The sequence below is a fragment of the Chamaea fasciata genome, unplaced genomic scaffold (assembly GCF_029207755.1).
Source record: "Chamaea fasciata isolate MVZ Bird 193981 ecotype frontalis unplaced genomic scaffold, bChaFas1.0.hap1 SCAF_7, whole genome shotgun sequence".
Classification (NCBI taxonomy): Eukaryota; Metazoa; Chordata; class Aves; order Passeriformes; family Sylviidae; genus Chamaea; species Chamaea fasciata.
In genome coordinates this window covers 250,350-275,965 of record NW_027094092.1, presented here as the reverse complement: position 1 = coordinate 275,965, position 25,616 = coordinate 250,350, and the positions used below count along the sequence as shown (strand labels likewise).

Here is a 25,616-nt window from a genome sequence, read left to right as displayed (position 1 = left end):
CGGGGACAGCGGCCGCCCCGCCCGGCCCCGGGAACGAGGGCTCCCGGGAATGGGAGCGGGACAGTACCGCAGCGAGCCCCGCCGTGACCGCGGGGCACGGTTCGGTACCGTCCCGGTCCCGGTCCGGTCCAGGCATGGTTCCGGTGCAGTGTTGGTACGGTCCTGACACGGTCCCGGCACAGTCCAGGTATGGTCCAGGTACTGTCCCGGTACGGTCTGGAGATGGTTCAGGTACTGTCCCGGCACCGTCCGGGCGTGGTCCTGGTACTGTTCCGGTACAGAACTAGGCGTGCTTCTGGCGTGGTCCCGGTACTGTCTGGCACAGTCCCGAGACGGTCCCGGGACGGTCCTGATCCTGTCCCGGGACGGTCCTGATCCTGTCCCGGGACATTGCTCATCCTGTCCTGGGATGCACCGAGCATGGCGGACGGGAGCCCGCAGCCACCGGGTCACCCATGGCGTCCCTTCCCAGGGGACGTGGGCACCCGAAGGGGCCCCAGCCCCAGCCGTGGACCCCTCCCATTCCTGCCCGAGGGGACACGGACAAGGACAGAGATACTCATTGCCACCAGCCACGGGGTGGATGCAGGTGCCAAGCCGGGATGGGTGCCCACGGCTGGGACCTGCTCCCAGTGCCCCTCCATCCCACCTCAGCCCCTTCCATGACTGGTGCACAGCCCTGGCACTGCCGTGACACTTGAGCCCCCAAATCCAACTGTGTGCCAGTCCCCCCCAACACGGGGGGCTTCAATCCCCCCGATGAAGCTGGGGGCCAGCTGGAGCCCCCGGCCCCTCATGGCACCTGCCACCAGAATGGGCCCATTCTGCAGGCAGGCGCCTCGTGCTGCCGGCACTGGATCCCGCTCAAAGGCCGGATTGTTCCGGGCAGAGCGGGAGCCTGGCCAGGCCCAGCACTGGCACCGATACTGCGTGGTATTGTGGGGAACGTGTGGCGTCCATGGGATGGTGGGGTCCCCACTGCCCTCACTGCTATGGGAACGTGCTCTGCCAGTGCTGGCTCCGGTGTGCTGGACACGGCCAGGAAGGTGGCTGTGGCTGCTTCACCGGGATGAGGTATGGGCACAGGTGGGTGTCAGGAGCTGACAGGGTGGGTGCTGCTGTGGGCACATGCCCCCACTAAACCAGACCTCCTGTCCTGTCCCCCAGTGTCCTGCCCCAAATTTCACAGACCCTCCTCAAACCCTTTCTCCAAATCCCGTTTACCTTCTCTCCATATCCACTCTCCCTGTAGCTGCTCTTCTTCCCCTCTCCCTGTAGCCCCTCCCCACAGCTTCTCCCCATTCTCCCCTCCCCACATCTCCATCCCAGATCCCTCTCCCCGCCCTCCCTCCCCTCGCCCTGCCCTCTCCCCGCCCTGCCCTCTCCCCCCTTCCTCTCCCTCTTGCCCCTTGTCGCCCAGTCCGCCAGGGGGCGCCCCGCCCTCTCTTGCCCCGTCCTCCCGCCCGCCAGGGGGCGCCCGCTTCCTCCCCTTCCCGTCGTGCCCCGCGCGGCCGAGGCGGGAACGCCGCGGCTTAAGATGGCGGCGGCTCTGGCGGCGCGGAGCTGCCTGGAGCTGAGCGCGGCCGGCCGGGCCCCGCCGCGACCCCCGCAGGAGCTGCTGTTCACGCCCCCCGGCATCGCCCCGCTCCCCGCCGGGCGCTACAGCGACAGCGCCGGCGGCTTCTGCTATCAGGAGAGCGCGCAGCTCGGGGCCGCCACCAGGAATCGCTGGGTGCGATGGTGAGTGCACGCCCCCGTCCGCCTTGCCTCGCTTGGACCTCGTCATCCGCGCCTCTCCCTTCTCACCCTTCTGAGGCCCTCCGCCCCTCAACCATCCTCGCGTGTGCCCGCTCTGTTCCCGCAGGAGCACGTCGGGGGACACGGTGGAGCTGGTGGAGGAGTCCCTGGACGTGAACCTGCTGAACAGCGCTGTGCGGCTGCGGATCCGGGGCTGCCCGTTCCTGCCGGGCGGCGTCCACCTGTGCGAGGTGCAGAGTCACCTGGTGGTGCTGCTGCTCACGGCGCAGACCGTGCACCGGCTGCTGCTGCCGCACCCCGCCCGCCTCTACCGCAGCGTGAGTGCCGGGAGTGCGGCCGGGGCCCGGGGCGGGCGGCCCCGTCACCACAGGGAGGGCTTGGGAGGTCACCCCGAATACACCCGCAACAAGAAGAGAAGCGCAGGTTTGGGGAATTTAGCCGTGTTTTGCTCAGGAACTGCCCGGGTGTCCAGCTTGTGTCATGTAGACTGTGGCGACGCTGGAGTTGAGATGCTGTTGGGAATGGGCCTTGCCTTTAACAGAGCCCTTCCTGGTTGGGTTGTCTTTTTCTTTTCCTCAGCTGAGGAGGCTCTAAGCTGGCTTTGTCTGGGTTGGAATCTATATTTCATGTGGCAGATGGATCCTAGGCAGGGTTTATATCACATTTGCCATCTTTCCATGGATGTGGGTTGGAGCTGGATGGTTTTTAAGGTCTCTTTCAACTGAAATATTGCAGGATTCCAAGATTCTCCCCACTTTCTCTGACTTTTCCTCTTGTGCTTGCTTCTCACCAGGATCCTCTCCCCTCTCGGAGAGCTTCTCTCTTGCTTTTACAGCTCCAGAGAGCTTTCCTAAGGGAAGAGCTTTCCCTGTGCTGTGGCAGAGCTGCTCTTCCTGGGATTTGTCACCAGCGGTTTTCTCTGAGCTAGCCCAGAGATTTTTTTTTGCTGGATAAATCCTTTTTATCAAGGAGACAGTTGCTATTCCATCAGTGTCTGGTGTTTTTTTCTCCTGTGCCTTAGATATGTGTGCTCAGGATTCGATGTTTTATGGAATCCTCTGGGATCATGGAGTCCAGCCAATTCCCCAGCATTGCCAAGGCCACCCGTGTCCCTGGGCATCACATCCACACGGGATGGGAACTCCATCACTGGAGCCTGTTCCAATGCCTGATAACCCCTTCCATGGAGGAATTTTCCCTGATATCCAGCCTAAACCTCTGCTGGCACAACTTGAGGCTGTTTTCTCCTGTTTCCCCCCAGGAGCTGATAACGGAGAGCCAAGTGCAGTCTGTGTTTACAGATGTCAGCAAAATCCACCTCAGGGATCCCTCCAACTACTACATGATTCCCAGCGTGCCGGGGCTGGCTCCCAACTCCGTGGCCTCTGCAGCCTGGCTGAGCAGCGAGGGGGAGGCTCTCTTTGCCCTTCCCTCTGCCTCAGGAGGGATCTTTGTCCTTAAGCTGCCTCCTCCCGATGCTCCTGGTAAGGATTGGGCGCTACCGCCCCTGTCCCATCTTGGAATTTCGTTTGATCTTCAGTTCTGATTTTCCTTTTGTTTTTGAAGGAAGCGTTTCTGTCGTGGAGTTGAAGCAGAGCTCGGTGGTGCAGCGTTTCCTCACGGGCTGGATGCCGACTGCCATCAGGTGAATGCCTGGAGACGGATAAACGGAGCTAATTTTGGCTTTTGGATCCCCTCACCTGGAATTTTGAGCTGGAGTCACACAGGCACCTATAAATACTCCCCCCAGAAAAAGTTGACGGGGCCACAGGGGCTATCAGAATACGGAAGTTGGGAGTGGAATGCTGGATTAGCAGGGTCCTGCTGATTCCATGTGTCTGTGAATATGTTCTCTAGTAATTGGCCTCCAGGGATTTGCCCAGGATGTGGCTCGCAGCCAGCATGGATTAGGGATTACTGTGCCCTGGTGCTGAGGAGCCAGGCGCGTTCCTGACGAGCAGAGGTTACGTGGGGATCACACGGATGCTCCGTGGTGGATTGGGATTGTTAGGGTTGGGATTGTTGGGGTGTCTTAGAGCGCACAGCTGAATCCTAGGGCCTTTTTCTTGGAAGTGGGAGTGAGTCCCTTGATGCCCTGAGTGACTTTGACCATCAGGGGTTGTTGTTGCCTGGGGGCTGGCAGGATGCTTCCTCATGGCTTCTTGGATCCTTGTCAGGGGCTGGCAGGAACCATGTTAGGGCCTGCTTGGATCCTTTTTTCCCTCTGGATCCTTCATCTGTGTTCTGCAAGTACCAGGCTGGGGATGGGGAAGTGGGAATGTGGTTCAGTTCCACCAGAGGAAGTGAAGAACTGGGTGTCACTGGTGTGGTGGGATCTTCTGCTCCATGGATTCTGAAACATTCCTTTCTCGTGATCTCACCCACCGGTTTATTTGAATTTAAGCATGATGGTGGAACCCCATTGCCTCGGATCTGTGCACCTGCTGTGATTCTAGAATGATGAAATCCTGGAATGCCTTGAGTGGGAAGGGGCCCTAAAACTCATCCAGTCCCACCTCCTGCCTAGGGCAGGGACACCTTTCACTAGACGAGTGTCCAGGGTGGGTTTGGACACTTCCAGGGATGGAGAATTTTCTTGGAAGGTGTTGATGTAACCTCTGGTTTTCCAGAGGCGATGGCGGGCCCTCAGATGTTCCCGTCAGCCTCTCGGTGCACTGCCTGGATCACGACGCCTTCCTCTTCGCCCTCTGCCAGGACCATAAGCTCCGGATGTGGTCCTACAAGGTGAGCAGAACCTGGGCTTGGGGAAGCAAAATGAGCCCAAGGAATCATGGGTGACTGCTTGGCACGGATCTGTCTCCCATTACATTGTGGCTATGGCTTCTCCACGCTGGGATTTGGGACAGTATGTGAGAACAGTCGTGTGTGTTTGTAGCGGCGTCTGTGGAGCGAGAGGTTTCCTGCCCAGCTTCATTCCTGGGATAAGGGTTGTTTCCAGATCTACTGGAGCGTTTGGGAAGGCAGGCAGGAGCGCTTTGAGGCCCAAGGAGCCATCCCAAATGGATTTTCTGCTTTCAGCAGTAATGAAAGTGTCTTTGTCAACAAGAAGTTAATAAAAGCCTCTTGCTCCAGATATTGAGTGCCGGAGCTAATGGAGCAGCACGGTGCTTTCACGGCTCAGTGGCACTGGAATGTGCCGTGGGAGGGAGGGGAAGCTTTATCCTACATGCCTGCGCTCCGGCAGCCCATGGGATTGGTGGGAAGGGGGCCCAGGTGAGGTGGGATAAGTCGAGGAGTGCTTCAGGTAAACGTATGGGGCCTTAATTAGCATCTCTTTTGGAAAACTCTGGGCAGGTGTTGTCTGGAGGAGGAAGGAGAGGAGGGAGATGAACAGTTCCTCAATCCAGAGTATTTCCTAAACCGCCCTCCTGGTACTGTTGTTGTTTGCAGGACCAGATGTGCCTGATGGTGGCGGATCTGCTGGAGTTCATGCCGGTCAGCAGGGACCTGCGGCTGGCGGCCGGCACCGGGCACCGCCTGCGCCTGGCCTTCTCCCAGTCCCTGGGCCTCTACCTGGGAGTCTACATGCACGCTCCCAAGCGAGGGCAGGTATGGAGCCACGGGCCCTTCAGGCTGCGGGAAGAGGAGTCGTTCCCCTAGGACTTGGGTTTGGAATGCAAGAAACAGGGTGAAGTTTCACGTGTGACCTTCTGGAAGGATCAGTGGTTTCTAACGAAGCATTTCTCCCCTCACAATGTTGCGGGATACGTGTGCCCGAGCCCTGGGAGTAGAATTCCCTGTGTGCCTGAACTGATCTGTGAGGGCCAGTTCACTTGTTTACCTCCTGCTCCGAAAGCGTGGATGTGCCGTGGGAAAAGGAAAGGTCCAAAAGGAGCTAAAAGCATGGAAATGCTGATGGTGTGTTTACTCCAGGCTCCTGGGAGCCTGTGGATGCTTCTGCAACTTGGGGAGAACTTTCTGTGGAGAATGATAAATTTAGCAAGAGGGGAATGACGGCACAAACCAGGCTCATCTGTTGGACAGCTTATCCCTTTCTCCAGGGAATTCCCACACAAACAAGAGCGTGTAACATGAGTCCTGCTGTCCCACGAGTGCTGTGCTCCGCTCTGGGAAGAACATGCAGAGCTAGGCCTGCAGCTGAGGAGTTGGGGCTTTCCCACCTTAGTCTTCTTCTCTTCCCACATCTTGTGGTCAGTGGCAGTGCCAAGTGTGATGGTCTTACGGTTATTCAGGTTTAGTGTGTGGAAAGACCTGGGAGTCCTTTGGGTCCAGGCAGGGATGAGCGTCCTTGGGGAGAAGGGTGAAGCCAGGACGTCTGTGCAGAGGGTCCAGTGGTGTGCTCAGCTCACCCCTCTTGTCCTCTGTGTTCTGTTACCCGTAGCAGCAGGCAGGGAGATGGACTGGAATGATGAGATTGCCTGGGATGCGTTGGTTTAGTCCTTCAGGAAATGATTTATGAGGTGTGTTTGTAGTTTTGTGTCTTCCAGCTGGTGAGCACTGAGAGCAACCGCTACAGCCTTGACCACATCTCGTCCCTGTTCTCCTCACAGGTGAGAGCTGGGCCTGGCTCCCAGGAGGGAGAGGCCTGGACTTTGGGATTTAAATCATAGAGACACAGAATGGTTGGGGTGGAAGGAGCCCCTTGTAGCTCATCTTGTTCCAACCTCCTGCCATGGACAGAGACACCTTCCACTATCCCAGGTTGCTCCAAGCCCTGTCCAGCCTGGCCTTGAACGCCTTCAGGGATGGGGCAGCCGCAGCTTCTCTGGGCAAGCTCAGCACCCTCACAGGGAACAATTGCTTCCCAATATCCCATCCGAATCTCCTGTTTTTCAGTTTAGAGCTATTCCCCCTTGCCCCCTCACTCCAGGCCCTTGTCCAAAGTCCCTCTCCATCTTTCTTGGAGGTTTCCTTTAGGTCCTGTAAGGGGCAGTCAGTTCACCCCAAAGCCTTCTCTTTTCCAGGCTGAACAATTCCCAAAGCCTGTTAAATTCTGCAAGGGAATGTTTTGCTGCTGTTAAATACCCACCTTTCTCTGCTGTACTCTAATCTGGGGATAAGAAGGGAAATTTTCTCTCTTTCTTAGGAGACTCTGGTTGACTTTGCCTTAACCTCAGCCGAGATCTGGGCACTGTGGCACAACGAGGAGAACCAAACTGTTGTGAAATACATCAACTTTGAGCAGTGAGTTTGGGCATGGGTCACTGGGATAACTGCAGGAAAACCCTGACAGAGCTCCTTAACTTAGAGATCTATACTCAAGCTGCCGGAACATGGAAAACATAAAAATCCAGGCAGCAGGATTGCTGAAAGTGGAGTTTGAGCACTGTGCATCCCCGCAGCTCCTTCAAAACAGCCTGTGGTCCCTTCCAGGAAAAAAAATGTGTTTTGAGGAGATGGTGATGGGATAGGATCATCCCTGAATATAAAGCTGAGAGTGTGGGTTGGTGCAGAGCCGGGGAGTTGAACAGTGGATAAAAAATGCTGTGGATGTGCAAATTTTAGGAGAAGAAGCTACTGGGTAGTCTGAGAGGTGCTTGTGGGATGGGGAGAATGTTGATTTAAATGAAAGATTCCTACCTGTTCCATCAGTTTATGGCTAGGAATGCCACAGTTAACCTCTCCTGCCAAAATCCATCCCTTGTCACTGCGCAGACCTCCTGTTGCACACCCAGAGAGCTGGTTTTGCTGATGAAAGCCAGAGGTTTGGTTCAGGTGGATGCCAGGCTGATTCCAGGTTTGTTTCCTTCCAGGAATGTCGCAGGCCAGTGGAACCAGGTGTTTATGCAGCCACTCCCTGAGGAGGAGGTGACAGTCCGACAGGATCAGGACCCCAGGGTGAGCCAACTGTAGAACAGCTCCAAAAAATAACGAGGTCACTCAGGAGAGAAAATGGGAATAAACCAAGTCAGGAGTGTGCAGGAAGCCATTTTTCATCCCAGGTTGGAGCAGGGTGTGGACAGAAACACACATCTAGGGGGTGACCTTGAGAATGGGAGCAAAGACCAGAAACAGCAGCTTAAATGTTCTCCTCATCCTCGAGCTTCCTTAAGTCATGATTTTTTTGCAGGAAATTTACTTGGAATATCTCTTCATGCCAGGCCGGTTCAGTAATGCAGCTCTCCAGAAGGCTTTGCAGGTAAGTGAGAGGGAATTTGGGACGCTCTCTGTTCATCCTCTTCCTGACCCTTTAGATGTGAGGCAGCAGGATTCCTTGGAGCTCTTGCCAAGGAGTGTTTTCATGGGGAGTCCCTGGAGTGAGTTGGTGGCTGCTGGGCTGCGCTGCAGCCAGAGGTGGAACCTGGAATACAGATAATTGGTTTTTTTTTCCCCCTTGGATAGCACAGCAAGTTGCTGAGCTTGTTTTTCATTCCTGCCGATTTAGCCAGGCGAATGGGGACTCAGCGCCCCGTTGTGGTGCTGTTAGTCGGGATATGTCGTGGAATCATGGAATTACTAAGGTCAGAAAAACACTCTGCGATGGTGGAATCTGAAGGTTCCCTCCAGCACTGCCACGACTACCACTAACCCATGTCCCCCAGTGCCACATCACATGGACTTTAAATCCCTTGAGGTGTGGCGGCCGCACACTGCCACACATCCGTGTATCCCAAATTTAGCATCCAGCCCTTTCTTTCAACACTTCCATCCCACAGAGTGCTGGCTGATGCTCTTGTCCTGCTTTACCTCACTCAGTGCTGCTCGAACCCTTGGTGAGACTTTTATTTTGCCTTAGAACCCAAGTTTCCTGTGCTGCTTTGCAGATCTTTTCTCAAGGAACTGAGAGGCACATGGATCTGACGTGGGATGAGTTAAGGAAAGAGGTCACCTTAGCTGTGGAAAACGAGGTGAGGTGGATTTTCCTTCCAGGATATTGTGATGTACATGGTGTTGTGATGTTTTAGGTGCCAAGTGACCCCCTGCCTCAGTTTATCCTTTATTTCTCCAAAGGGAATGATGTAACTTTTTCAAAAGTACAAGTCTTTATCCTTTCTTCCTGGCATTTCCCTTCCCTCTCGGGCTTTTGGAATCCTGGTTGTTCTGTGTCTGCTCCCTGTGTCACCCATCACATGGTGCCCAGACCACCACCATGCAGAGCGGTTGCTCATCAGTTTGGAAGAGAATCCAAAATACAGGGATTTATCTTCCAAATAATCCAAAAAACAATTATTAGGGGACCTACCTGAGAGGTCCTTATGTTCTTTCGGGGTCTGAATTTCCTTTGTTTTATTCTGTTCTTATTTCACTCTGCTATTCCTGATTGCCTTGTTTTGCCCCCACCAGTTCCAGGGCAGTGTGACGGAATATGAGTGCTCCCCGGAGGAGTTTTGGCAGCTGCAGGTGGAATTCTGGTCTAAGTTCTATGCCTGCTGCCTGCAGTACCAGGAAGCTCTTTCCCGGCCCCTGGCCTTGCACCTGAACCCCTACAGCAGCATGGTGTGCCTGCTAAAGAAGGTGAGGCTGGGTGGTGGTGAGATTCCCTGAACTAGTTTTTCTAGAGGATTTGGGAAGCTCAAGGACTTTCTCCTCACCTTTCAGGGCTCCATGTCCTTCCTCGTGCCCTGCTCCTTGGTTGATCATCTCTATCTCCTCTCCAACGAGCACCTCCTGACCGAGGATGATGCTGCCATCTTTGAAGGTGAGAATACATGGAGTTTCTTCCCTCCTGTCAGAGATGTGGGAGCTTCCGTAGAGATCCCTTGAACAGCTACTGATCCACAGCTGCATGGAGATAGTTTTATTTTGGCTTTGCAGGGATACTTATTTTGTGAAACTTGCCATCACCATCAATTAGAAAATTGTTTCAAGGCTGCCAGTAGAATCATGGAATTGTTTGGGTTGGATGAAATTCTTCCCTGTGAGGGTGGGGACGCCCTGGCACAGGTGCCCAGAGAAGCTGTGGCAGCCCCATCCTTGGAAGTGTCCAGTGCCAGGTTGACAGGGTTTGGAGCAAACTGGGATAGTGGAAAGTGTCCCTGCCCATGGCAGGGACTGGGACTGGATGGGCTTTAAAGTCCATTGCAACCCAAACCATTCCAGGATTTATGAGACGTTTTCACATCAGCTATGGAGAGGGGCCATGCTGTTCCTTGTCTCCAGGAAGTGAATGCCAGAGTATGGAAAACATGTCATTAATGTTGTCACCACAGTGCCCTCTCTGCTTTGCTGGCCCTGGAATGCTGTTTCACTAGGAAAAAGGCAATGGAAAATGTTACCTAAGCTCCACTTTCATGCTTGAGTGATTTTTTTATATTTTTATAGAGCAGGATCGTCATCTGTTTGGTTGAGCTTTTTGTGGAGCAAAGGGAAGGAAAGCTGGAGGCCTGGGCTAGATTTGGGAGCCCCAGCAGTTCCTGCCCTGGCTGTTTTAAACAGTCACAGCCTCAAAAAACGGGATTTAATTTAAAATCTCACCCATAAAGGATTGCAGAGCCAAGCTGAGCTATTTTTTCCAGGATATATTTTTTGCACTGATTATTTTCTTTCAACCTGTGGCTGGAAAGACATCCCTTGGAGGGAATTGAATTTTTTAATTGTTGCATCATTTTTTTATTTTCCGAATAATAAAGCCCAAATCTTTCCCTTGTCAACTCCTGAGCTTAAATTTAGCCTCACTGTTCCCAATGGGGAAGATTTGGTGCAGGGAACTGGGATCGGTCTGCTGTTACTGGTGATAGGAGCTGAACTAACTGGCTTTTGCATGGTCTTCCCACCTTCCCTTGGAAATCTCTTGGAAAATACACAGTTAGATTCTTTCATTGCAGATTTGGAGATGTCTCGTGATGTTGTCTGTCTTGTCCAGTGCCTTCGCCTGATCGGAGAATCAATTTCCATGGAAATGGCATTCATCATGGAAATGGCTTGCTCCCGCCTCCAGCCTCCAGAAAAGGCTGCAGAGCAGATCCTGGAGGACTTGATAGCTAATGACACGTAAGGAGATGGGTTTTCCAGAAGCTTCTCAGGGTGGCTGAGCTGGGATTGTCCAGAGCTGACCTTGCTTGACATCCAAGGGCGTTTGAGATGTGTGGGCTCCTGGCCCTGTGCTGCAGGAGACTTTTCCAGAGATAGGGACCATGGCTTGGTGTCATTAGCAGGGTCTTCCATCCACAACCTAGAGAGCACAAGAGAGACAAATTCCTGTTAGGTGTGGAAAGAAGTGCCTGGAGACAGTAGGGAGAGGCCAGAGCCTTGGTCAAACCTTGTCGTCCTGTGTGGTTCCTGTGCTGATCTGAAATCGAAATTTCCCTGTGGAATGCCAGCTATCTGGCTGTTATTTCCTGGTAGCCTGAGGGAGTGGAATAAATAGACTGGTCCCTGCAGGCACCGTAATAAAACTGACAGGCTAGCCAAGGATTCCAGTTAGGAATGTCCAGGCTGATCAGAGACTAATCCTCACTGGAAGGGAGCGTAAGGGAGCCCTCTTCAGTTGGAACCTCAGGTTGCCTTTCACGATGATGAAGATCTTTTTGATTTTGCAGGGAAAACGTGATGGAGGATATCCACAGCAAACTGCAGGAGATCAGGAACCCCATCCATGCCATTGGATTGCTCATCCGAGAGATGGACTACGAGACGGACGCTGACATGGAAAGAGGTGAAAGCTCTTCACCAGCTTCTGGAAGACGCTAGGAAGTGTCCTTATCCTGGTAATCTTCCCTGCCTTTGTGGCTCCTGCCTCACCGGGGTGGTTTTCCCCGCAGCTCCTCACCTGGCGCTGCGCATGAGCCTGTCCCAGCTGTTCGGCAGCAGCACGGCGGCGCACGTGGTGTGCGGGGGGGTGGCCAAGATCTGCACCGTCCGCTTCCTCCTCTGCCGGGACCTGCTCATCCTCCAGCAGCTCCTGCTGCGCCTCGGAGATCCCGTGAGTACAGCCCCCGGCGCTCCTGGGACTTGGGAATGCTGGTGGCGCGGGGCTGAGCGCTGTCTCTTCCCACAAGGCTGTTGGAACAGCCCGAGGCTTGGGCAGGTCCTGCTCTCTCCTCCAGCTGCTTTTGTCTTCCTAAGCGAAGCAGCCTGATTGATTCCCTTTATTCCTCGATGAACATCCAGGAAGCCAAGCTGTATTTGTGGGAGGAGGGCATGGATTCCAGCCTCCTGTGTGAATCAGCGCATAGCAGCTCTCCCAGCTGTCCCCTGTCCCTCTCCCAGCAGCTCCATTCTCTGGCGACAGACTCCAAGGCTGCAGGTTGAGCCCCTTGGAAGCTGCTCCAGCCAGAGCAAACAGCCCTCATGATGGTAGCTGTGTTTAGAGTGGTGGGATGGGCTGGTTTGGGTCTGTCCCATCAGGCCTGAGGCCGTGTGAGGCATGGTGCTGCTGCTTTGGATGGACACAGGGATGCGGAACAAGTCCCCAGACAAGGACAGCCTTGTTTAAACCATTATTATTTACCTAGAAATAGCCAGGAGTTTCCTGGTTGAAAGTAAATCCCTTTTTCCTGCATGAGGTTGTCCTGGTAGCATTTAAGGTGCATTGCAAGGTGCCCTCTGGAGCTGGACTCTTCCAGACCGTGAGGCATGTGACCTGCTGCTTTCCCACCCCGACGTACCTGTGTCCTTCAAAAGCTCAGATTGTTTCATCTCCTGTGACTCGTGCTCTTTGCTGGAGCTTATGGACATCCTGAGGTGATCTCTGCAGCAAAGCCATGATTGCAGTCTCAGGAACAGCAGTCCTGGAATGCTTTGGGTTGGAAGGGGCCTTAAAGACTGTTCAATTCCAAGCCCCTGACATGGGCAGGGGCATTTTCCACTAAGCCAGGTTTCTCCGATCACTTTCCAGTCTGTTCTTGAACAATTCCAACGGTGGGACAAGGGCCCTGCTGGTTCCCTCGGGGGGCTGAGTTCCTGCCGGGCTGTTGAGCACCTTGGTGTTTGCAGAAGGGACAAGCCGGGCCCGACACAAGCCTCTCTGGTTGCCCCCATCCTGCTGTTGCTCCAAGTGTGCCAAGCTCTGTGCTTTCCTTGCAGATGGTCTTGGGAGGGGGACAGCTCTTCCAGTCCCAGCAGGACTTGCTGCACCGCACCTCTCCCCTGCTCCTGTCCTACTTCCTGATCCGGTGGGCGAGCCAGCGCCTGGCCTCCGACGTCCCTGTGGACACGCTGTAAGTCTCCACCTGGCCTGGCTTTGATTCCTCCTTAATCCACCTGAAATGCCCTTCCTGGTGTGGAAAGCAGGCGGTTGCTGTGGGAGTATCACTCCAAGAGCGCTGGGGAGGGTTTTTTTGCCTTCCATGTTCTGAGCTGACTCTGCCTTGTGCTAAATCTGCCCTGCGAGGCCTCGCTGTTCTGTGCTCCGTGGGAGTTGAACAATGAGCACAATTAAAGCAGGAGGCGATTTGTTGTCTCTTCACTGATGGCTCCTTTCTTCCTTAGGGAATCTAATCTGCAGCATCTCTCCGTGTTGGAGTTAGCAGACACCACGGCTCTGACACCACACAAACTGGGTAAGGTGTTCATGGACCATCAATTCTCCCTTTCTGCGATGTAAGCCTGTCTCTGCCACCTGAGGGAAGTGCTTTATGTAGGGAGCTAATGGACTGTGTGGTTGAATGACCCTGATTTAAGTGGGGATGTTTGTCAGGCTGTCCACAAAAAAAAAAAAAAAAAACAACCCAAAAAAACCCAACAAAGGATCTTGGAGCATTGAGCTCGGATTTTGCTCTCAGCCTGAGAGGGATGGGAATGCCTCACTCAGCCAAAAATTTTTTATTCTGACCCTGGCAGCATCAGCCAGACTTACCCCTCATGTACTTTACAGCAGCTGTAGTAGCTCAGACCAGGTCTGTCACAGAATCCTGGAATGGCTTGGGTTGGAAGGACCTTAAAGCTCATCCAGTTCCACCCCCTGCCATGGCAGGGGCACCTCCCACTGGCTGGAGTGTCTCAGAGCAACCTGCTCCATCCAACCTGTCCTGTTCTCCAGCCTTTACCCTACAGCAACCAGGTGCAGCAGCTCAGGGAAACATGAAAATGTAGAAGTACTTGCTCAAAGCATGCTCGAAAATGTGGAGGTACCTCCCCCAAAACATTGCAGCTGATATTTGGTTCATTTTTTTAGAGTTTTGCTGTGAAGATGTAACTTTTGAGTTAATTTTTTATTGGGAGAATATAAGGCAGCTTAATTAGGGAAATGTGGGCCTTGAAGTGGTTCCAGAGGGAGGAGGTGAACAGGGATGGGAAGGAAATGTGCAGGTAAGAGCCTGCTGTGACTAGTCAGCACTTGGAGGCTGAGATACTTCAGAGGGAGCTGGGGAAATCTGGGACAAACAGGCAGCAATGCCACGTGTGAGCTGGGAAAGAGCTTCCTCCACTTTCTGACACGGGTGATCCTCAGAGCCCAATCTCTCCCTGATGGAGAGCCTGGGTGCAGGAGGCAGCTGGAAATGTCAGGGAAGTTGAAAACCTCCTTTGTGTGTGCCGGTGTCGTGGGTTATTTCTTGGCTGGCTCGTGAGGAAAGTCCTGTTTGGCCACTGTTCTTTGGGGAAAAATATGTGAAACATAGGGAAGGAGGTGGCAGCTCAGGGAGAGGCGTTGGGAACAGTAAGGGGGGATTTTTGGGGTGCTGGAATGAGGAGGGAGGGAATGGAACAGCCAGCTCAGCACTCCTTCAGCCCTGTCATGATGGAAAGCTGCAGCTGGGTTGGGAATAACAAGTGGAGAGGGAGCAGAGCCCTTTTTTGTGTGTTTTAATTGAGCTGTGGTTAATAAACACTGAGGATGGGGCACTTTGATCTCCTGCTGCTCCCTCTGACTTAACCAGACGGCAGGAGAAATCCAAAACCAACAAGTTGGAGTGTGGGACGTGCTTTTGGTTTGCCCTGACTTAATCTGTGCTGTTTGGGCTGATGAGCACAGGACAGGGTGGAAAACCTGGGATCTCTGCTGCAGGCTCTCTGCTCACTGTTCCTTTAACTTGTACTTTTAGTGTCCGGCCCTCAAACAATCGTGGAGCTCTTCTTTCAGGAAGTGGCCAGAAAACACATCATATCCCGACTCTTCCTGCAACCAAACACCGCTTTGGCTGAGACGAGTTTGAACTGGCCCCACCTTATCACCTCAATAGTGGCCGATTTTCTGCCTCTCCTGTATCCTTGGCTGTGAATCCATTGCCACTGAGCCGCCTCAGTTTCAGGTGGAAAATCAGTTTTCCACCCCCGAATTTCCAAGACAAGCCTCCTGAAGCAGTGAGGTTGTTGGCATTAATGGGATTTGTGGGTATTTTAAGATTTCACAGATTTCATCCCGTTTGTGTGCACGATAAAGGATTTGAGTTTTTGACTTTAAGCCCCTGGGCTTTCACTACTTGACTTGGTGGGGCAGGATGCTGGGGGGATTTGGGAGGGTAACAGGAGTTGGGGATTAGATATACTGGTGATTTTGTTCTAATGTGGATAAATCTTATTACAGAATAATGATTTGTATAAAGAGCAGCTTAATCTTCTCTTCTTTCCACCCATAAATGGAGCATTGGAGGCATGTTGGCTTCCAGACTGGTTCTCCAGGCTCTCCAAACTTAATTCTCCTGTGTTCCTTAACCTCTGCTCAGATGGCCCAGCAATCCCAGCTTCCTCTTCCCAGAGTGCCTGATGGGAAGCTGTCAGTACACCCAGCTCCAGGTGAGTGCATCATGCCAGCCCTTTCACAGGTGCTGGAAAACTCCCCAAAACATAATGTTTCAAAGTGCTGGAGTTCTGCTTTCCCCTAGTCATGAAATCCTGGAATGGTTGGGGTTGCAAGAGACTTCAGAGCTTATTCAGTTCCATCCCCTGCCATGGGCAGGGACACCTTCCTCTATCCCAGTTGCTCCAAGCCCTGTCCAGCCTGGCCTTGGACACTGCCAGGGATGGGGCAGCCACAGCTGCTCTGGGCAGCCCTTGGCAGGGTGTCGCCACCCTCTCAGGGAAAAGTTTCTTCCCAATGTCCAGTGTAAATCTTCCCTGTTTTAGTTAAAAACCACCACCCCTAATCACTGCTCTCTGAGCTGAGACAAGCCACAGAGTGTTTGGTGGGGAGTGATTTGGGATTGTGGAATCCCAGGACAGTTTGGGTTGGAAAGGACCTTTCTACTCCCCTGCCATGGGGGAATCATCTTCTGCGTTTTCTCTTTCATCTGTTTTCAAGAGCATCCAGATACTCAGGTTTGTGCTATTCCCTTTCCATGGAGGAGTTAATTCTTCCAGGGCCTGTCAGACCACATGATGCCATGCTCCTGAAACATCTTTGCAGAGCCTGTTTAAATATCCCAGCAATCTTAAGGGTTTGTTGGCTGCTGGTGTGCCCACAGCCTTTCCCGTACCACCTTTGCTCATGATTGCCCGTTGGACCTGGGCTCTGAAGGACTTCTTCAGCCCAGAAAGGGCTCATCTGTTTCTTAAACCTCCTTGTTAGTAAAAAACAGGGTGAGAAACACCTGTCATCATTCCATCCCTGGCATCCCAGTAGCAGGGACGGTGAACTCCTGATTTCCAGGGGTTTTAGACTGCTGTATTTCAGATCGCTGTTCCTTCACCTCTCTGTGCTCTTGGCAGCTTGAGTTGCTTGTGCTGGAGTTCTGACCCGTGCAGTTCCTTGTCTGCAGCTCCACGTGACAGGCTTTATCCCTGTCTGGGCATTCCTGGAGGCACCAGGGCCAGGCAGGCTGTTCGTGATGACCTGTTTTTCAGCGGAACCTTTTATCCTCCCAGCCCCTCATACCTGGGGGCTGAACTGCTTCCTTTTGTGTCGCTGCTGAGAAGAACTGAGAGAAGAATTTCAATTCGTCAGAGCTTTTGAGCCAGGAATTGCCAAGATTGGAGCAGCATCTTCTCCCTCCTGGCATATGTGCAGGCTTTGAATCTCCTCGCGTTTCTTTCGCCTCGCTGGTGTCTCCTGCAGGCTTTTATCTCGGCAGAGCGCAGCTCCTCCTCCTCCCCACTGCCTTCTGTTCCTCTCCCCGATCCCAGTCGGTCACGGAAACTTGGATTAAGTGCCTTGACCCCGGGGAGATAACAGCAGCTTTGCTGTGAGCATGGTGACCCGAACTGTGGGGGTACAGGAAGCTCCTTGCAAGGAGCACGCGGGCATGGGGACGGTCTGGTGACAAAGCAGAGGTCTGGGACACGGGCCAAACCTCTCTGTGTTGTTCATTGTGTGTGACAAGCTGGAGCAGGATTTATCCCTTGTAGCTGCTAATCCAGGCAGTGAATCCGGGCTCCGGATGCGTCGCCACGTGGTTTTGAGAGGACTCGTGGCCAGGAGAGGTGAGACGAGAGGTGCTGGTGGTTTGTGCACCTGTAGAGGTGACTTGACTTCCAAGTCCTGTTTTCTCCTCCCAGTTCCTGCTGAGTCCCATGGCCCTGCTAGCAGGACATGGCTGCTTTTCCAAGGATGACGAGGATGCTCTGCTGGCACAGGCCCAGGCTCGTCATCTCGCTTTATCTGTGCCCTCGGTGCCGTCGGCACTCCCTCCCACATGCTGTAATTGTAATCCATGTGCTTCCTTGGCTGCTGGCCCTCTCCTGCACAGGTATTCCCCTTCTAGCACCTGCCTTGCCCGTTGTACTGCAGCCTTCTCTCTGCCCTGCACATTGTGTCCACATTTCCCCCGCAGTTCCCTGCTACACAATGTAGGAAGAATCCTGTCTGATTTTTGGGCATGCTGGGAGCTGTTTCTAAGGAGCTTCATACAGACACTGGAGCTGTTTAGGGCAGTTTTCTCCCAGGAGCATGTGGGGGATATCTCCCCCTTACAGGGCTGGAGCAGCTCTGCTCTGGAGAGCTAAGAGAGCTGGGAAAAGGCTCCATGGTCTCCTGGGAGTCTCTTCCAGTACTTGAAGGAGCTCCAAGAGAGCTGGAGAGGGGCTTTGGACAAGGACCTTGATTGACAGGACAGGGGGGAATGGCTTCATACTGAGAGAGAGCAGAGCTAGATGGAATATTGGAAAAAAATTCCTCCTTGTAGGGATGCTGAGGCCCTGGCACAGATTTCCCAAGAAGCTGTGGCTGCCTCATCCCTGGAAGGGTTCAAGGCCAGGCTGGACAGGGCTTGGAGCAACCTGGTCTAGTGGAAGGTGTCCCTGCCTTTCACAGTGGCATGAGTGTGGATGAGCTTAAGGGCTCCTTTCCAACCCAAACCGTTCCAGGATTTTGTGATCAGTGCATCCAAAGGACTTTGGGGCTGGAAAGACCAGCCCTCGAGCTGGAGAAGCAGGATTTGTCTGAGCACAGTAGCTAAAGGGGCCACCCAAACCTTGCTGGTGCTGGGAGCACTGACCTGAATCCAAACTCCCATTCCTTCTCTCCCGTAGGAATACATCCGACTGCTGCAGCCATGGTGCCACGTGAACATGGGCTCCTGCTGCTTCATGATGGGCAGGTGCTACCTTGTCATGGGTGAAGGGCACAAGGTGAGGCCTTCCCTCATCTCCTTTCTGGGGTCTGGGACCTTTTCCTTTGGGAGGGAGGAGGTGCACAGGAAACATCCTTCCCGAGCTCTGCCTCCTTTGGGAAAGGATGGGATTGGAGTGGCAAGGTGCCGTCTGCTCTAGAGAAGATCTCACGAGATTGGGACAGGCAGTATTGTCCCCTCACGTATACAGCAGGTGGATCGGTCACCTGAGGGGACAATGAGCTGATTCCGGGTCTGCTTCCAGGCTTTGGATTGCTTCTGCCAAGCTGCGTCTGAGGTGGGAAGAGAGGAGTTCCTGGACAGGCTAATCCAGCCCGAGGAGGGTGAGGTGGTCTCCACACCACGCCTGCAGTACTACAACAAGGTACGGTCCTGAACGGGTAGACTGGCATCAAGTCCTTCCACACTGGAGAGGGAATTCCCGGCTTTGCGGGAAGTGACTTGAGCCTCAGAAAACTTGGCTTTCAGAATGTGAAACATCTGTACTTTCTTTACCTTATCTGGGGGAATGACAAGCTGAGTGTGTGAAACTTGGGGACTTTCCACCTGTCGGTTTCCTAATAGCCAAGGACTTTGTTATCCAGCAGAAAAAGGCAGGATGAGATCCAGCTGCTGGAAGCAGAAGCCAGACACGTCCAGGCTCGATGTAAGATGCTGCCTAAGGCGACGGTTACTGAGCTCAGAGGCAAATTAAAATCAGTATGCTTAAATTGAGATAGGATCTTTGTTGTGCATAATGCCGTGGTTCAGGCAGGCTGCAAGCCTGGAGCTGGGCCCTTGGTAAAGGGATTCCCTGGATTTAGGATCCAGAAAACTAATCATTAATGCTGAAAAGCTTCAAAAATCCCCCATACAGAGGTGCATCCTCCGGAGATGCTATAACTGGGTCCTGTTGTGCAGGGATTTCCTCCAGATCCCTGCGATTTACCCAAATACTCCCTTTTAAGGTCTAATCCCTTAAAAATCATCAGGGACAAGAACAGCTCCTAAAAAAAAAAAAAAAACAAAAAAAAAACAAAAAAAAAAAAAAAAAAAAAAAAAAAAAAAAAAAAAAAACCCTTCCTGCCAACTCTTTAGTGGAGTATTCTCCTCCCCCAGGTCCTTCGCTTGTTGGAGATGCTGGGTTTGCCAGAGCTGGTCATCGAGCTGGCCACCCTGGCCATCATGGAATCAGCAGATGACTGGAGGAGCCAGGTACAGCCACTTCTTTCCCAGCAAGCTGTTTCCTCAGGAACCTCTTCCACAGGAATTTCTTGCTGGTCTTATAGCTGATTTGTGCTGTTTTCAGGCTACTTTGAGGACCTGCATATTCAAACATCACTTGGATTTGGGGCACAATAACGAAGCCTATGTAGCCTTAACACAAAACCCGGATCCAGGCAGGTAGGTGGCAGGCTTATGCCCTTGTTGGAGGTCCATGGTCCCGTTTTTCCATGAAACTGAAAGAAAAATTACACTTTAGTGGAGGGCACGACTGCTGTGTTAAGTTGATGTGTAGAGGTGAGTTTAAAAATGTAGAGTTTGTTTTCGGATGTTTGTCTGAAGGACACCTGCGATTGGCACCCTCTCAAAGGAGGAAAGTGGAAGGGGAAAAAACAGTGAAGAGACTGAAGGATCATGTGTAGCATTCTATATATGTTCAAAAGCTGTAGGAGCCAAGTTGATATTAAAAAAAAAAAAAATTAGTGTTGAGTTTTCAGTTTGGAAAGTGAACTGGGTAGAGAAAACTTTATCCTAGCAGAGGAAAATGTTGGAACAACAAAGGAGAAATAGGAATGCTTTTTAACTGATTCAGGGAGGGAGACTGCCCTCCTGAGAGGCCTTTCCAGAGGATCTCTGTTTCCAGCACAGGAGAAACTTGAAGGTTTAAGTTGGTTCTAAGCCAGGAAAAAAAAAAAAACCTGCAGAGCTCATCCAGAAGCAGGAGTGTGTCAGAAAGTGGTTGTTTGTGGCTTAAATCCCATATTTCTGCTCCTGGGCTTATTCCTGCTCCTCCAAAGGGTTGTGCTTCCCTCTGCAGGCAGCTGGACTGCCTGCGCCAGCTAGTGGTGGTTCTCTGCGAGCGCTCCCAGCTCCAGGACTTGGTGGAATTCCCTTACGTGAACCTGCACAATGAGGTAATCCTGAGCTGGGATCACGGCCTGGGGGGGGACAACCCTCCCTTTCAAGGGATTATGGACCCACTGGAGCCTCCATGTGCTACATGCAGGTCGTTGGGATCATTGAGTCCCACGCTCGGGCTGTGGATCTGATGACTCACAACTACTATGAGCTGCTCTACGCCTTCCACGTGTACCGGCACAACTACCGGAAGGGTAAAGCTTGGGATGGCACCTTGTACCTGCCTGCTAGCCTGGGACACCCTTTCTCTGCCCCTGCCAGGTGTGTGGCCTCTCCAGGCTGTAGGCTGATGCACTTTTCCCTGTTTTTAGCTGGAACAGTGATGTTCGAGTACGGCATGCGGCTGGGCAGGGAGGTGCGGACGCTCCGAGGGCTCCAGAAACAGGGAAATTGTTTCCTGGCTGCCATTAACTGCCTGCGCTTGATCCGCCCGGAATACGCCTGGATAGTGCAGCCAGCCTCTGGAGCTGTGGTAAGAATGCTGAGCTTCCTAAAAAGGAGCTTCCAAAATCCTTTCCGATGGGAACAGAGACATTGGACTTCTTAATCTGCTGCTCGTGGCCAAGTGTCTTGCCCTGCTCATCGACCCTACCTGTCACCCTTGTGCCATTCCCCTCTTTTTAGGGCAGGGGGAAGCAGGATAACTTCTGTGAATGGGCTGGTGGATAGATAGGGGAGTGTATCACCTTGTGTCGAAGACAGCGAATGTTCTGGGGAGTGTGAACAGCTGGAATACCAGTCCAGAGGAGAGTTAGTGTAACAGGGGGTTGTGTTTCAAATCCCAGTCGGGGCTCAGGGAGCTGGTGGCTGCAGCCTGGTCACCTGATCTTGATGTTCCTAATAGCTGCGGATAAAGTAACCTGAGTTCCCAAGGGACTGCAAAGCTTCCCTGGTCCAAATCAAGGCTTGAAATGGAGAGCTCTTGTTGGGATTTATCCTATCAGTGATTCATCCTTCAGAAACCAGGTGGGCATAAATCCTCTTTCTGCTTTTTCCTGCAAGTACGAGCGCCCGGGAGCATCCCCGAAGAGGAGCCACGATGGGGAGTGCATGGCTGTTCCCAGTAAGTGCCCTGTCCTGGTCCTTCCCATGCCTCTGGAGTTTCCACAGCCTCTCTGCAGCTCCCATGCGAGCTGGAAGGTGGCTCAGGGCGGCTCCTGCCTCCACCAGATCAATAATTTGTGGGATTTTAAGGTCATTAACTCTCCCAGTGACTCCCAATTGCAGCACGCTGCCACTATTCCCTAAGGAATACAGCAATTTCCCCAAGGGAACAGCTGTTCCCCAAGGAGCTCCTGTGCCTGCTCCTATCAGCTTGGTTAGTTGATAGTATGTTTTTCAGTGGAAGTAACTTGTAATTTAAAACAAAAGCAGCTTTTTGAGGCGATTTCTAGTTCTTCAAGGCTTTTTGTGCCCTTGGAAATCCTGCCAGGAATAAGCTCTGCCTGTGTCTGCCACAGCCCAGGATGTGGGATGAGGTTATCCTCACTGTTCCCGTAGGAAAATTTAAGGTCAGGTATTTTTAAACCTGCTTTTTCTGAAGAGGTGGGGTTTTTTTTTTTTCTTTTTTCTTTTTTTTTTTTTTTTTTTTTTGTGGCATGTGCCTGGCAGGCAAAGCAGCAGCTGTTCCCAAATATTATCTAACATCTGGAGGAGGAGGAGGAGCAGGAGGATGGTATCAAGGACATAAGCACAGTCAATGGAGCAGGGAAGAGTCAGCAAATCCTGATACTTCCTTTGGTGGTTTTTGGGGGTACAAATCCTCTTAGGATGACAGAGGGGTGTAGAGGTGCTTTTACAAGGGCTCCAGGGAGACCTCAGAGCCTAAAGAGTCTCCAAGAGGGCTGGAGAGGGGCTTTGGAAAAGGGATGGAGGGCCAGGACAAGGGGGAACGGCTTCACACTGACAGATGGCGGGACTAGATGGAATGCTGGGAAGAAATTCTTCCCTGGGAGGGTGCTGAGGCCCTGGCACAGGGTGCCCAGCGAAGAAGCTGTGGCTGCCCCAGCCCTGGCAGTGTCCAGGGTCAGGTCAGACAGGGCTTGGAGCAACCTGGGATAGTGGAAGATGCCCCTGCCCGTGGAAGTGGAGGAGTGTTAAGGTCCCTTCCAGCGCAAACCATTCTGTGATTCCGTGACATTCTGCGCAGTGCCCAAAGAGTACTTTTTGAAGTACTGAGAGCCCAGTGTCCATCTGTTCCAGCCAGTCACCAGATCGAGATCCTGGAGCTGGAGGATTTGGAGAGGGAATGTCTGCTGGCGCGGATCCGCCTGACCCTAGTGGAACACGACGTGTCGGCAGCAGCAGTGGCAGGTGAGGAATGTTCAGCCACTCTGTCCTGTCCCAGAGGCAAATCCAGAAGCTGCCAGGGACCATCAAATTCCCATCCCTACCACGAAATCCAGTCACTGACTTCAGCAGGTTCTGGGATGCACATCAGGAGAACCAATTTTAAGTTTTCCACCTCGTTTTGGCTTTTCCAAGCTCTGGTGGTCTGCAGTGGAGGTGGGATGAGCTTCTGAGCTGGGACAAAAAAAGGCATTTTGGAAATCATGGAAGCATAGAATTATTAAGGTTGGAAAAGATTTCCAAGATCATCAAATCCAACCTTTTTAACTGATGAAAAATTTATTTCCCTGGACAATCCTGCTTCATGGAATGGTGCAAAAAAGTTGTGAAAGCTGTTCCTTTCTGGGGAGCAGGAAGGTAGAACTCTCCCACCTGGAGTCTTTCAGTATCTCTGGTACAAGTTATACAACATGTCCATGTCTTTCCCCTCTAAATGTCAGGAGGAGGTGACTTCCCAGTGCAGGATTGCAGGGAAAGGATGGAACAGCTGCTTTGAGGGCAGGGTGGTGACGCAGGGAGCCAAATGCCGCAGTTTCTATGCTGGCAGAGCTGATGCATTGTCTGCCTGGATATACAGACCTGTGATGAGGCTGTCCCCTCCCTAACCTCAATGATCTTGGGGATCTTTTAGCAACCTTAACAATTCAATGGTTCTAAGCAGCAGCAGCATTTGCCTATCATGCATTGCTACCTGTGTCCTTCTCCAGCTGGTGCCCCATCAGGGGAGCTCTGTGGGGCACAGCTGCCCTGTCCAGTCCCTTCAGGGATAGCTCCTGGGCTCATGGGATGCTCTGGAGGCCAGGAAAGCCTCCAGCCATGGATGGAGGAGTACTGCTGCAGGGTGTTGGAGGCTGTTGGTGCCCTGCTGCTGCTGCTGCTTCTCTCAATAAATAACACAGGGCCAGGCCCTGGTGAGCGCTGGGGTGTTACTCAGGGTGGCTTTACCTGCTCTTCCCCTTCAGGCAACTCCACACCCGAGGAAACGGTGTCCCTGCTGGTCCGGGCCGGGCTCTTTGACTCGGCCATCACCCTGTGCCAAACCTTCAAGCTGCCCTTGACGCCCATCTTTGAGGGCCTGACCTTCAAGTACGTCCGAGTGCTCTCCCACCTCAGGGAATGCAGGGCTGGAAGGATGCAGGGGCTCGGTGTGGAACTTGCCCAAGAGCCTTCTTTCCCTGCCAGTCCACCTGGGTTGTTCGTTGGGAATAGTCCTGCAAGGAGTGGCTTTGATGCGGGTGGGAAGGGGCTGGGTTCTGGGAGGACCCACCTTCCCGTGGCTTTTGGTTGTGCAGGTGCATCAAGCTCCAGCTGGGAGGGGAGGCCGCACAGGCAAAGGCCTGGGACTGGCTGGCAGCCAACCAACTCTCAACCCTGGTCACCACCAAGGAATCCAGGTAGGTTTATCTCCACAGTTTGGGAGGAGGAGGATCTGGAGACAGGAGTTCTGTCCGAATCCAGAGGGTCACGGGTCCTTAAAACTCCTAGGGCCAGAATTGTGGGCACGGGATGTGGGGAGAGCTGTGCTTCCACCCTGTCCCCATGTCACCTGGAGCACACCACGGCCTCACAGATGGGGCAGGAGCTGCTGGCATGTGTTCCATGGGGAATTGTTTCCTCACAGTGCCACAGATGAAGCCTGGAGGCTGCTGTCATCCTACTTGGAGCGTTACCCATCGCAGAACAGCCTGTACCATCGCTGCGTCATCAACAAGCTCCTGGCACACGGGATACCTCTGCCCAACTGGCTCATTAACAGCTACAAGGTGAGAACAGAGAGAAAGCTGTCCCCCAAATTCCAGCTGTCCCAGAGCTGCCGGATCACCCTCATGGACAGCTGCCAGGTGCTCCGTGCCTGGTACCAAGGCTCAGAGCAGGTTCTCTCAGTGTGGTCCCAGTTCTGGTCACATTCCCTGGCTGAGTTTGTTTCCCTCTTTCTGGCAGGAAGTGGACGCTGCTGAGCTGCTGCGCCTGTACCTGAACTACGATCTGCTGGAGGAGGCCGTGGATTTGGTCCTGGAGTATGTGGATGCTGTGCTGGGCAAAGGGCACCAGTATTTTGGGATCGAGGTGAGCTTCCCCGCTGTTGGGATGTGGCGGGATGTTCCTTGGGGACGTGGTGTGAGGGTTCCTGTCCATTCCAGGTCCCTCTGTCCCCAGCGTCCCCCACGATGTGGCTGCCCTACACTGCCATTGACCAGCTGCTGCAGGCACTGCGGGAGAGCAGCGCCAGCGAGAACAGCGTCGTGGTGGGTACCAGGCTCCCAAACCCCGGGATGGGGGGACAGGGTGGGATGGGTGGTGGGACAGGGTGGGATCCCTCGTGACTCCTGCCTCTCCCAGCTCTATGAGAAGCTGAACAACAAGATGGAGGACTACCAGCAGAAGGTCAGCGTGGCCACCATGGAGCACCTGTACTGCCAGTCCTAGTCCAGGGGGACATCCCCAGGAACGTCACCATCCCAGCTCATCCCACCTCGTGGTGCTGGTTTTACCCATTGTTTTTCCATAAGGATCCGGTTCTGGGAGGTGGAGTGCCGATGGGCGTGTCCCCTCACTGTCCGTTTTGCAGGCAGTGGATGAGTGACAGAGCTGGGGTGTGTGGCCATGACACCCCCTTGCTCTCTGCCTCCTCCAGACATGGAACTGTTGGGAATTTCTTTTATTTATTGGTATGTTTTTGGATCAGCTTTAATAAAATGGAAGTGTATTTGAGGTGTGCATAAGGATGTGGTGGGAAAAGCAGAGTCTGGGGTGCTCCTCTCCAGGGTTCGCCCCCATACCACCCTTGCCCTAGGGCTGGGATAAGGGGCAGGATGGAGCTGTAGGGCCCCGGGGGAGGATGGAGCTGTATCCCCAGCGGATAGAGCTCAAGGGCTGTTGAAGGGAAGGGGCGGGGCATACAGGATAAGGAGCCATAGCCCCCGGGGAGAACGGTAGGATTGTTGCCCTAGGAATAGCATGGGACCACAGCCCTGGAGGGCAGCACAGGCCTGTGGGGCAGCACAGGGCTCTGGGATAGGA

The 25,616-nt window shown here is 53.3% G+C and overlaps 1 protein-coding gene across 3 annotated transcripts; it reads left to right on the top strand.

Moving 5' to 3' along the window:
• The first annotated feature begins 41 nt into the window (after nt 1–41).
• Nucleotides 42–25,307, top strand: NUP160 (nucleoporin 160). 3 transcript variants are annotated; one of them, XM_066187029.1, is made up of 36 exons: nt 42–187; nt 1,168–1,740; nt 1,865–2,075; nt 3,020–3,242; nt 3,325–3,403; nt 4,389–4,503; nt 5,170–5,328; nt 6,213–6,290; nt 6,827–6,924; nt 7,494–7,578; nt 7,811–7,879; nt 8,505–8,588; nt 9,025–9,195; nt 9,280–9,379; nt 10,506–10,671; nt 11,220–11,335; nt 11,442–11,602; nt 12,706–12,839; nt 13,111–13,181; nt 14,664–14,823; nt 15,285–15,354; nt 18,025–18,123; nt 18,370–18,489; nt 19,224–19,319; nt 19,414–19,508; nt 20,146–20,242; nt 20,335–20,440; nt 20,558–20,718; nt 21,249–21,309; nt 22,449–22,559; nt 23,558–23,681; nt 23,888–23,989; nt 24,217–24,358; nt 24,537–24,662; nt 24,737–24,841; nt 24,936–25,307. In XM_066187029.1, exons 2-36 carry the CDS (start codon nt 1,538–1,540, stop codon nt 25,020–25,022), a joined length of 4,185 nt encoding a protein of 1,394 aa, XP_066043126.1. In that variant the 5' UTR covers nt 42–187; nt 1,168–1,537; the 3' UTR covers nt 25,023–25,307. The 3 variants fall into 3 exon arrangements, with proteins under 3 accessions (XP_066043126.1, XP_066043124.1, XP_066043125.1); XM_066187027.1 differs by having other exon boundaries at nt 890–1,740; XM_066187028.1 differs by lacking the exon at nt 42–187 and having other exon boundaries at nt 208–1,740.
• Nucleotides 25,308–25,616: the final 309 nt, after the last annotated feature.

What these genes read in the sequence shown, in the direction of transcription:
- NUP160 (XM_066187029.1), top strand. Translation starts at nt 1,538, where the DNA reads ATGGCGGCGGCTCTGGCGGCGCGGAGCTGCCTGGAGCTGAGCGCGGCC. An exon ending in CCGGCACAACTACCGGAAGG is followed by an intron (nt 20,441 to 20,557) that starts GTAAAGCTTGGG and finishes CCCTGTTTTTAG; the next exon opens with CTGGAACAGTGATGTTCGAG. An exon ending in ACCAGTATTTTGGGATCGAG is followed by an intron (nt 24,663 to 24,736) that starts GTGAGCTTCCCC and finishes TGTCCATTCCAG; the next exon opens with GTCCCTCTGTCCCCAGCGTC.